The following is a 12226-nucleotide window of genomic DNA, read 5'->3' as shown; positions in this document are numbered from 1 at the left end:
CAAACATAAACCCCTGACCTCTAACCCCTTACCTCTACCTCTAACCCCCAACCCAACCCTAACGCCTGACCTCTAACCCTAACACAAACCCCTGACCTCTAACCCCTGACCTCTAACCCCTGACCTCTAACCCCTAACTCCATTGCCTGACCTCTAACCCTTACCTCTACTTCTAACCCGCAACCCACCCCTAATGCCTGACCTCTAACCCAAAAACAAACCCCTAACCCCTGACCTCTAACCCCTTACCTCTACCTCTAACCCCCAGCCCTAAGGCCTGACCTCTAACCTTAACACAAACCCCTAATGCCTAACGCCTGACATCTAACCCTTGACCCTTGACCCTTACCTCTACCTCTAACCCCAACCCACCCCTAACGCCTGACCTCTAACCCCCAGCCCTAAGGCCTGACCTCTAACCCTAACACAAACCCTAACCCTCATTTCATTTCATTTCATTTCATTATTTCATTTCTTCATTTTATTTTATTTCATTTCATTTTATTATTTCATTTCATTTCATTTCATTTCTTCATTTTATTTTATTTTATTTTATTTTATTTTATTTCATTTTATTTCATTTCATTTTATTATTTCATTTCATTTCTTCATTTTATTTCATTTCATTTCATTTTATTATTTCATTTCATTTCATTTCTTCATTTTATTTTATTTCATTTCATTTCATTTTATTATTTCATTTCATTTCATTTCTTCATTTTATTTTATTTTATTTTATTTTATTTTATTATTTCATTTCATTTCATTTCCTCATTTTATTTTATTTCATTTTATTTTATTTCATTTTAAAGGATAATTCATCACTGTGTGTGTGTATATATATATAGATAGAGATAGAAATGGGCAGGCCCCGCCCATTTCTCCTAATAAGGAGCGTCCAGGCGGGCTAGGGCAGGCAGGCCCCGCCCACCAAGCCTTATAAGGAACGGGAACTCAGACAGGCCCCGCCCCTTTGCCTTATAAGGAACGTAGAGGCGTGATAGGGCATGCAGGCCCCGCCCACCACTCCTAATAAGGAGCGGCGAGGCGGGAAACTCAGGCCCCGCCCCTTTGCCTTATAAGGAACGTAGAGGCGGGATAGTGCAGGCAGGCCCCGCCCCTTTGCCTTATAAGGAAAGTAGAGGCGGGATAGTGCAGGCAGGCCCCGCCCCTTTGCCTTATAAGGAAAGTAGAGGCGGGATAGTGCAGGCAGGCCCCGCCCCTTTGCCTTATAAGGAAAGTAGAGGCGGGATAGTGCAGGCAGGCCCCGCCCCTTTGCCTTATAAGGAAAGTAGAGGCGGGATAGTGCAGGCAGGCCCCGCCCCTTTGCCTTATAAGGAACGTAGAGGCGGCATAGGGCAGGCAGGCCCCGCCCCTTTGCCTTATAAGGAACGTAGAGGCGGGATAGCGCAGGCAGGGCCCGCCCCTTTGCCTTATAAGGAGCGGCGAGGCGGGAAACTCAGTCAGGCCCCGCCCCTTTGCCTTATAAGGAGCGGCGAGGCGGGAAACTCAGTCAGGCCCCGCCCCTCGCGCCTTAAAAGGAGAGAGGAGGCGTGGCTTGAGAGAAAGCTCGCCGGCAGATCCCGCCCTTCGCTCCTTATAAGGACAAGGGTGGGAGGGAGGAGTGCGCCGTGACGTCACGGGGAGGGCGTGGCCAGGGAGGAAGACGCGCCTAATAAGGAGCGGGGGGGGGAGAGAGCGGGCGCCGCGCGGCCTGACGGGAGAAAGCGGAAGGGGCGGGGCCTGAGGAAGCGCTTCCGGGCCGGCGGGAAAGAGGGCGGAGGCGCTGCGCGGTAAGCGGAGGGCTTTTTTGGGGGGGTGAAGAGGGGACGATAGAGAGGGAAGGGAGCCCCGCGGGTCATCCAGCCTGACCCCCCTGGCCGAGGGTGAGTAAGGGGGAGCATAGAGGCGGGAGGTACAGGGTCCTAGAAGGGAAGCCCGAGTGTCGAGGGGTAATGAGACCATAGAGAGGGGAGGGACCTCTCTAGGTCCTCCAGGCGGTGGTTAGGGGATCATAGAGAGGGAAGGGACCCCTCCAGGTCATCCAGCCTGACCCCCTTGCAAGGGATCATAGAGAGCGAAGGGGCCTATCTAGGTCCTCCAGGCGGTGGTTAGGGGATCATAGAGAGGGAAGGGAGTCCTGCGGGTCATCCAGCCTGACCCCCTGGCCGAGGGTGAGGAGGGGAGCATAGAGGCGGGAGGTACAGAATCCCAGAAGGCTTGAGCCAGAAGGGACCCCTCCAGGTCATCCAGTCTGACCCCCTTGCAAGAGACCATAGAGAGGGAAGGGGCTCCTCCAAGTCGTCCAGTCTGACCCCCATACAAGGGACCATAGAGAGAGAAGGGACCTCTCCAGGTCCTCCAGGCGGCGGTTAGGGGATCATAGAGAGGGAAGGGAGCCCTGCGGGTCATCCAGCCTGACCCCCTTGCAAGGAATCATAGAGAGCGAAGGGGCCTATCTAGGTCCTCCAGGCGGTTATTAGGGGACCATAGAGAGGAAAGACACAGAATTCTAGAAGGCTCGAGCCAGAAGGGAACCCTCCAGGTCATCCAGCCTGACCCCCTGGCAAGGGACCATAGAGAGGGGAGGGACCTCTCCAGGTCCTCCAGGCGGTTATTAGGGGACCATAGAGAGGAAAGACACAGAATTCTAGAAGGCTTGAGCCAGAAAGAGCCACTCTAGGTCCTCCAGGCAGTTAGTAGGGGACCATAGAAAGGGAAGGGAACCCTCCAGGTCATCCAGCCTGACCCCCTTGCAAGGGATCATAGAGAGGGGAGGGACCTCTCCAGGTCCTCCCGGCGGTGGTTAGGGGATCATAGAGAGGGAAGGCACAGAGTCCTAGAAGGCTCGAGCCAGAAGGGACCCTTCCAGGTCATCCAGCCTGACCTCCTGGCCCAGGGTGAGGAGGGGAGCATAGAGACGGGAGGTACAGAATCCCAGAAGGGAAGCCCGAGTGTCGAGGGGTAATGAGGGGGCAATGAGGAGACCATAGAGAGACCATAGAGAGGGGAGGGACCTCTCTAGGTCCTCCAGGCATAAGTAGGGGACCATAGAGAGGGAAGGTACCCCGCCAGGTCATCCAGCCTGACCCCCTTGCAAGGGATCATAGAGAGCGATGGGGCCTATCTAGGTCCTCCAGGCGGTTATTAGGGGACCATAGAGAGGGTGAAGGCACAGAATCCTAGAAGGCTCGAGCCAGAAGGGACCCCTCCAGGTCATCCAGCCTGACCCCCTGGCCGAGGGTGAGGAGGGGAGCATAGAGGCGGGAGGTACAGAATCCTAGAAGGGAAGACCGAGTGTCGAGGGGTAATGAGGGGGTAATGAGACCATAGAGAGACCATAGAGAGGGGAGGGACCTCTCAAGGTCCTCCAAGGCGGTTACTAGGGGATCATAGAGAGGGAAGGGACCCCGCTAGGTCATCCAACCTGACCCCCTTGCAAGGGACCATAGAGAGGGAAGGCACAGAATCCTAGAAGGCTTGAGCCAGAAAGAGCCACTCTAGGTCCTCCAGGCAGTTAGACCACAGAAAGGGAAGGGACCCCTCCAGGTCATCCAGCCTGACCCCCTGGCCGAGGGTGAGGAGGGGAGCATAGAGGCGGGAGGTACAGAATCCTAGAAGGCTTGAGCCAGAAGGGACCCCTCCAGGTCATCCAGCCTGACCCCCTGGCAAGGGACCATAGAGAGGGAAGGGACCCCACCAGGTCTTCCAACCTGACCCCTTGCAAGAGACCGTAGAGAGGGAAGGTACAGAATCCTAGAAGGCTTGAGCCAGAAAGAGCCACTCTAGGTCCTCCAGGCAGTTAGTAGGGGACCATAGAAAGGGAATGGAACCCTCCAGGTCATCCAGCCTGATCCCCTGGCCGAGGGTGAGGAGGGGAGCATAGAGGCGGGAGGTACAGAATCCGAGAAGGGTCGGGCCCAGAAGGGAAGACCGAGTGTCGAGGGGTAATGAGGGGGTAATGAGGAGACCATAGAGAGGGAAGGGACCCCTCCAGGTCATCCAGTTATGAGGCAACCATAGAGACGGAAGACACAGAATCCTAGAAGGCTCGAGGCAGAAGGGACCCCTCCAGGTCATCCAGTCTGACCCCCTTGGAAGGGGTTAGGAGGGGAGCATAGAGACGGGAGGCCCGGAATCCTAGAAGTCTCCAGCCAGCCTCACCCCCTTCCATGGGACCATAGAGAGGGAAGGGGCCTCACTAGGACATCCAGACAGTTATAAGGGCATCATAGAGAGGGAAGGGGCCCCTCCAGGTCACCCAGACTGACCCCCTGGCAAAGGGTTAGGAGGGGAGCATAGAGACTGGAGGGAGAGAAGCCTAGAATGGTCAAGCCACAAGGGATCCCTCCAGGTCATCCAGCCTGACCCCCTTGCAAGGTACCATAGAGAGGGAAGGGACCTCTCTAGTTCCTCCAGGCGGTGGTTAGGGGACCATAGAGAGGGAAGGCACAGAATCCTAGAAGGCTCGAGCCAGAAGGGACCCCTCCAGGTCATCCAGCCTGACCCCCTGGCCGAGGGTGAGGTGGGGAGCATAGAGACGGGAGGTACAGAATCCTAGAAGGGTCGGGCCAGAAGGGAACCCCCCAGATCATCCAGCCTGACCCCCTTGCAAGAGACCATAGAGAGGGAAGGGACCCCTCCAGGTCATCCAGTTATGTGGCAACCATAGAGGCGGAAGGCACAGAATCCTAGAAGGCTCGAGCCAGAAGGGACCCCTCCAGGTCATCCAGCCTGACCCCCTGGCCGAGGGTGAGGAGGGGAGCATAGAGGCGGGAGGTACAGAATCCTAGAAGGGTCGGGCCCAGAAGGGAAGCCCGAGTGTCGAGGGGTAATGAGGGGGTAATGAGGAGACCATAGAGAGACCATAGAGAGGGGAGGGACCTCTCTAGGTCCTCCAGGTGGTGGTTAGGAGATCATAGAGACAGAAGGCACAGAATCCTAGAAAGCTCGAGCCAGAGGGGACCCCTCCAGGTCATCCAGCCTGACCCCCTGGCAAGGGACCATAGAGAGGGAAGGGGCCCCTCCTGGTCATCCAGCATGACCACCTTGCAAGGGGTTGTGAGGGGACCATAGACACGGGAGGCACAAAATCCTAGAAGGGTCCAGCCAGCCTCACCCCCTTCCATGGGACCATAGAGAGGGAAGGGGCCTCCCTAGGGCCTCCCTCCTCCTAGACGGGTCGAGCCAGAAGGGAACCCTCCCAGGTCATCCAGCCTGACCCCCTGGCAAGGGACCATAGAGAGGGGAGGGACCTCTCTTGTTCCTCCAGCTGGTGGTTAGGGGATCATAGAGAGGGAAGGGACCCCTCCATGTCATCCAGCCTGACCCCCTTGCAAGGGATCATAGAGAGCGAAGGGGCCTATCTAGGTCCTCCAGGCGGTGGTTAGGGGACGATAGAGAGGGAAGGGAGCCCCGCGGGTCATCCAGCCTGACCCCCTGGCCGAGGGTGAGGAGGGGAGCATAGAGGTACAGGATCCTAGAAGGGTCGGGCCAGAAGGCACCCCTCCAGGTCATCCAGCCTGACCCCCTGGCAAGGGACCATAGAGAGGGAAGGCACAGAATCCTAGAAGGCTTGAGCCAGAAGGGACCCCTCCAGGTCATCCAGCCTGACCCCCTGGCAAGGGACCATAGAGAGGGAAGGCACAGAATCCTAGAAGGCTTGAGCCAGAAGGGACCCCTCCAGGTCATCCAGCCTGACCCCCTGGCAAGGGACCATTGAGAGGGGAGGGACCTCTCCAGGTCCTCCAGGCGGTTATTAGGGGACCATAGAGAGGAAAGACACAGAATTCTAGAAGGCTCGAGCTAGAAGGGAACCCTCCTGGTCATCCAGCCTGACCATAGAGACGGCAGGCACAGAATCCTAGAAGGTTCGAGCTGGAAGGGACTCCTCCAGGTCATCCAGCCTGACCCCCTTGCCAGGGATCATAGAGAGGGAAGGGAAGGGAAGGGCTATTGGGGGACCATAGAGAGGGAAAGCTCAGAATCCTGGAAGGCTCGAGCCAGAAGGGACCCCTCCAGGTCATCCAGCCTGACCCCCTGGCAAGGGACCATTGAGAGGGAAGACCAGAGAGACCATAGAGAGATCATAGAGAGGGGGGGACCTCTCTAGGTCCTCCAGGCGGTGGTTAGGGGATCATAGAGAGGGAAGGGAGCCCTGCGGGTCATCCAGCCTGACCCCCTTTCCAGGGACCATAGAGAGGGAAGGGTCGAGCCAGAAGGGAAGCCTCTGGGTCATCCAGCCATCCAGCCTGACCCCCTGGCCAAGGGAATATTAGAGGACCATAGACATGGGAGGCACTTAGTCCTAGAAGGGAACCCCCCTCCATGTCCTCCAGCCTGACCCCCTTGGAAGGGAGCACAGAAAGGGAAGGGACCTCTCCAGGTCCTCCAGGCGGTGGTTAGGGGATCATAGAGAGGGAAGGCACAGAATCCTAGAAGGCTCGATCCAGAAGGGACCCCTCCAGGTCATCCAGGTGGTTATTAGGGGATCATAGAGAGCGTAAGGCCTTCCAGGTCATCCAGCCTGACCCCCATAGACACGGGGGGGGGGCACAGAATCCTAGAAGGGAACCCCCAGGGTCATCCAGCCTGACCCCCTTCCAAGGGAAAATTAGGGGTTCGTAGAGAGGGAAGGGACCTCGCTGGGTCCTCCAAGCGGTTATTAGGGGGCCGTCTGGCAAGGGGTTAATTGGTGACCCTAGAGGGAAGGGATCCCTCCTGGTCCTCCAGCCTGACCATAGAGATGGAAGGCACAGAATCCTAGAAGGCTCGAGCCGGAAGGGAACCCCCCAGATCATCCAGCCTGACCCCCTTGCAAGGGACCATAGAGAGGAAGGGCCTCCTGGAGGATCATAGAGAGAGAAGGGACCTCTCTAGGTCCTCCAAGGCGGTTACTAGGGGACCATAGAGAGGGAAGGGAACCCTCCTCGTCATCCAGCCTGACCCCCTTGCAAGGGACCATAGAGAGGGAAGGGGCCTCTCTAGTTCATCCAGGTGGGTATTAGGGGATCATAGAGAGGAAAGGGGCCTCTCTAGTTCCTCCAAGAGGTTATTAGGTATCATAGAGAGGGAAGGGACCCCTCTAGGTCATCCAGCCTGACCCCCTTGCAAGAGACCAAAGAGACGGAAGGCCCATAATCCTAGAAGGCTCGCGCCAGAAGGGAACCCCTCCAGGCTATCCAGCCTGACCCCCTTGCATAGGACCATAGAGACGGGAGGGACAGAATCCTAGAAGGGAAGCCCCCCCCCCCGAGGGTCGTCCAACCTGACCCCCTTGCATGGAACCATAGAGAGGGAAGGGACCCCTCCAGGTCCTCCAGCCTGACCCCCTTGGAAGGGGTTAGGAGGGGAGCATAGAGACGGGAGGCCCGGAATCCTAGAAGGGTCCAGCCAGCCTCACCCCCTTCCATGGGACCATAGAGAGGGAAGGGGCCTCCCTAGGACATCCAGACAGTTATAAGGGCATCATAGAGAGGGAAGGGAGCCCTGCAGGTCACCCAGACTGACCCCCTGGCAAAGGGTTAGGAGGGGATCATAGAGATGGGAGGGAGAGAAGCCTAGAATGGTCGAGCCAGAAGGGAACCCTCCAGGTCATCCAGCCTGACCCCCTGGCAAGAGATCATAGAGAGCGAAGGGGCCTATCTAGGTCCTCCAGGCGGTTATTAGGGGACCATAGAGAGGAAAGACACAGAATTCTAGAAGGCTCGAGCCAGAAGGGAACCCTCCTGGTCATCCAGCCTGACCATAGAGACGGCAGGCACAGAATCCTAGAAGGCTCGAGCTGGAAGGGACTCCTCCAGGTCATCCAGCCTGACCCCCTTGCAAGGGATCATAGAGAGCGAAGGGGCCTATCTAGGTCCTCCAGGGGTTATTAGGGGACCATAGAGAGGAAAGACACAGAATTCTAGAAGGCTCGAGCCAGAAGGGAACCCTCCTGGTCATCCAGCCTGACCATAGAGACGGTAGGCACAGAATCCTAGAAGGCTCGAGCTGGAAGGGACTCCTCCAGGTCATCCAGCCTGACCCCCTTGCAAAGGATTAATAGGGGACCATAGAGAGGGAAGGGACCTCTGTAGGTCCTCCAAGGCGGTTATTAGGGGACCATAGAGAGGGAAGGGACCTCTCTAGGTCCTCCAGGTGGTTATTAGGGGACCATCAAGACGGAATTCTCAGAATCCTAGAAGGGTCGAGTCATAATTGAACCTCTCCAGGTGGTTACTAGGGGATCATAGAGAGGAAAGACACAGAATCCTAGAAGGATTGAGCCAGAAGGGACCCCTCCAGGTCATCCAGTCTGACCCCCTTGCAAGAGACCATAGAGAGGGAATGGCCCCTCCAAGTCATCCAGTCTGACCCCCATACAAGGGACCATAGAGAGAGAAGGGACCTCTCTAGGTCCTCCAAGGCGGTTACTAGGGGACCATAGACAGGGAAGGGAATCCTCCAAGTCATCCAGTCTGACCCCCATACAAGGGACCATAGAGAGAGAGAAGGGACCTCTCTAGGTCCTCCAAGGCGGTTACTAGGGGACCATAGAGAGGGAAGGGCCCCTCCAAGTCATCCAGTCTGACCCCCATACAAGGGACCATAGAGAGAGAAGGGACCTCTCTAGGTCCTCCAGGTGGTTACTAGGGGATCATAGAGAGGAAAGACACAGAATCCTAGAAGGCTTGAGCCAGAAGGGACCCCTCCAGATCATCCAGTCTGACCCCCTTGCAAGAGACCATAGAGAGGGAAGGGAATCCTCCAAGTCGTCCAGTCTGACTCCCATACAGGGGACCATAGAGAGAGAAGGGACCTCTCTAGGTCCTCCAAGGCGGTTACTGGGGGACCATAGAGAGGGAAGGGAATCCTCCAAGTCATCCAGTCTGACCCCCATACAAGGGACCATAGAGAGAGAAGGGACCTCTCTAGGTCCTCCAAGGCGGTTACTAGGGGACCATAGAGAGGGAAGGGAATCCTCCAAGTCGTCCAGTCTGACCCCCATACAAGGGACCATAGAGAGAGAAGGGCCCTCTCTAGGTCCTCCAAGGCGGTTACTAGGGGACCATAGAGAGGGAATGGGCTCCTCCAAGTCATCCAGTCTGACCCCCATACAAGGGACCATAGAGAGAGAAGGGACCTCTCTAGGTCCTCCAAGGCGGTTACTAGGGGACCATAGAGAGGGAAGGGACCCCTCCTGGTCATCAAGCCTGACCCCCTTGCAAGAGACCATAGAGAGGGAAGGGGCTCCTCCAAGTCGTCCAGTCTGACCCCCATACAAGGGACCATAGAGAGAGAAGGGACCTCTCTAGGTCCTCCAAGGCGGTTACTAGGGGATCATAGAGAGGAAAGACACAGAATCCTAGAAGGCTTGAGCCAGAAGGGACCCCTCCAGGTCATCCAGTCTGATCCCCATACAAGGGACCATAGAGAGAGAAGGGACCTCTCTCGGTCCTCCAAGGCGGTTACTAGGGGACCATAGAGAGGGAAGGGAATCCTCCAAGTCGTCCAGTCTGACCCCCATACAAGGGACCATAGAGGGAGAAGGGACCTCTCTAGGTCCTCCAAGGCGGTTACTAGGGGACCATAGAGAGGGAAGGGGCTCCTCCAAGTCATCCAGTCTGACCCCCATACAAGGGACCATAGAGAGGGAAGGGACCTCTCTAGGTCCTCCAAGGCGGTTACTAGGGGATCATAGAGAGGAAAGACACAGAATCCTAGAAGGCTTGAGCCAGAAGGGACCCCTCTAGGTCCTCCAAGGCAGTTACTAGGGGACCATAGAGAGGGAAGGGGCTCCTCCAAGTCGTCCAGTCTGACCCCCATACAAGAGACCATAGAGAGAGAAGGGACCTCTCTAGGTCCTCCAAGGCGGTTACTAGGGGACCATAGAGAGGGAAGGGACCCCTCCTGGTCATCAAGCCTGACCCCCTTGCAAGAGACCATAGAGAGGGAAGGGGCTCCTCCAAGTCGTCCAGTCTGACCCCCATACAAGGGACCATAGAGAGAGAAGGGACCTCTCTAGGTCCTCCAGGTGGTTACTAGGGGATCATAGAGAGGAAAGACACAGGATCCTAGAAGGCTTGAGCCAGAAGGGACCCCTCCAGGTCATCCAGTCTGACCCCCTTGCAAGGGACCATAGAGAGAGAAGGGCCCTCTCTAGGTCCTCCAAGGTGGTTACTAGGGGATCATAGAGAGGAAAGACACAGAATCCTAGAAGGCTTGAGCCAGAAGGGACCCCTCCAGGTCATCAAGCCTGACCCCCTTGCAAGAGACCATAGAGAGGGAAGGGGCTCCTCCAAGTCGTCCAGTCTGACCCCCATACAAGGGACCATAGAGAGGGAAGGGCCCTCTCTAGGTCCTCCAAGGCAGTTACTAGGGGACCATAGAGAGGGAAGGGGCTCCTCCAAGTCGTCCAGTCTGACCCCCATACAAGGGACCATAGATAGAGAAGTGACCTCTCTAGGTCCTCCAAGGCGGTTACTATGGGACCATAGAGAGGGAAGGGACCCCTCCAAGTCATCCAGTCTGACCCCCATACAAGGGACCATAGAGAGAGAAGGGACCTCCCTAGGTCCTCCAAGGCGGTTACTAGGGGATCATAGAGAGGAAAGACACAGAATCCTAGAAGGCTTGAGCCAGAAGGGACCCCTCCAGGTCATCCAGTCTGACGCCCTTGCAAGAGACCATAGAGAGGGAAGGTACTCCTCCAAGTCGTCGAGTCTGACCCCCATACAAGGGACCATAGAGAGAGAAGGGACCTCTCTAGGTCCTCCAAGGCGGTTACTAGGGGACCATAGAGAGGGAAGGGACCCCTCCAAGTCATCCAGTCTGACCCCCATACAAGGGACCATAGAGAAGCGACCTCTCTAGGTCCTCCAAGGCGGTTACGAGGGGCCCATAGAGAGGGAAGGGACCCCTCCTGGTCCTCAAGCCTGACCCCGGAGCCACAACTCCCTTCCAGGGCCCCGGTTTCCCCCACAACTCACCCCATGGCGGCCTCCGGATCCTGCACCCCGCCCGGATCCCTCGATCCCTCTCTCCCCGGCTTCCCGAAGGCCATCCTGCGGGCCGAGGTGCAAGGGAAGTACCTGTGCTCCGAGTGCGAGGATCTGCTGCGGCGGCCCTTCCAGGCCCAGTGCGGCCACCGCTACTGCGCTTACTGCCTGAAGAAGCTGGTGGGGTGAGTATTTCTTTTCGGGGGGTCATCCGGACTGACCCGGGGTATCAAAAGAATAATATATTATTATTGTTGTTGTTGTTGTTGTTGTTAATTCATAATAGTAGTAGTATTAATTAGTAGTAGTAGTAGTATTAGTAGTAGTAGTAGTAGTAGTAGTAGTAGTAGTAGTAGTATTTTTACGGGGTCCGGCGGGGGTCATCCAGACTGACCTGAGGTATCAAAAGAATAATATATTATTATTATTATTATTATTATTATTATTATTAATTCATAGTAGTAGTAGTAGTAGTATTTTTACGGGGGCCGGCGGGGGTCATCCAGACTGACCCGGGGTATCAAAAGAATAATATATTATAATTATTGTTGTTGTTGTTAATTCATAATAGTAGTAGTAATAGTATTATTATTATTAGTAGTAGTAGTAGTATTAGTAGTAGTAGTAGTATTTTTACGGGGGCCGGCGGGGGTCATCTGGACTGACCTGGGGTATCAAAAGAATAATAATATATTATTATTATTATTATTATTATTATTGCTGTTGTTGTTGTTGTTGTTGTTAATTCATAATCGTAGTAGTAATAGTAGTAGTAGTAGTATTTTTACGGGGGTCCGGCGGGGGTCATCCAGACTGACCTGGGGTATCAAAAGAATAATATATTATTATAATTATTCTTATTATTATTATTACTACTACAAATTAATAATAATAATATAAGAATAATGAATAATGAATAATAATCGTAGTAGTAGTAGTAGTAGAAGTAGTGTCAAGCGGGATAAAACACCGTATGGACAGGAGAGCCTGGAAGGGGGAAATGGGCTCCGTGTGGTCATCCAGCCTGACCCAGCACCAATAATAATAATAATAATAATTTATAATAATAGTAGTAGTGGTAATAGTAGTTACAGTAGTATTTTTGGGGCAGCCCGGGAACGCCGGGCGTCATCCAGACTGACCCGGGGTACCCAAATTATTATTATTAGTAGTATTATCATCATCATCATTTAGTAGTAGTAGTAGTAATAATAATAATAATAGAAGGGATAATAATACTAGAAGGG

General features: G+C 54.8%; 1 protein-coding gene across 1 annotated transcript in view; it reads left to right on the top strand.

Annotated features, from left to right (window-relative positions):
• The first annotated feature begins 10963 nt into the window (after window positions 1–10963).
• The window catches only part of LOC128406935 (TNF receptor-associated factor 2-like), a 24088-nt gene continuing 22825 nt past the window's right edge, over window positions 10964–12226 (top strand). Inside the window, exon 1 of the mRNA XM_053374831.1 lies at window positions 10964–11164. Coding sequence (XP_053230806.1) covers window positions 10974–11164 — 191 coding nt within the window. The 5' untranslated portion in view covers window positions 10964–10973. The remainder of the gene's footprint in view (window positions 11165–12226) is intronic.

This window comes from Podarcis raffonei, chromosome Z, assembly GCF_027172205.1.
Source record: "Podarcis raffonei isolate rPodRaf1 chromosome Z, rPodRaf1.pri, whole genome shotgun sequence".
NCBI lineage: Eukaryota > Metazoa > Chordata > Lepidosauria > Squamata > Lacertidae > Podarcis > Podarcis raffonei.
The sequence above is the reverse complement of the archived record's forward strand: the minus strand, read 5'-3'. Positions and strand labels throughout refer to the sequence as shown.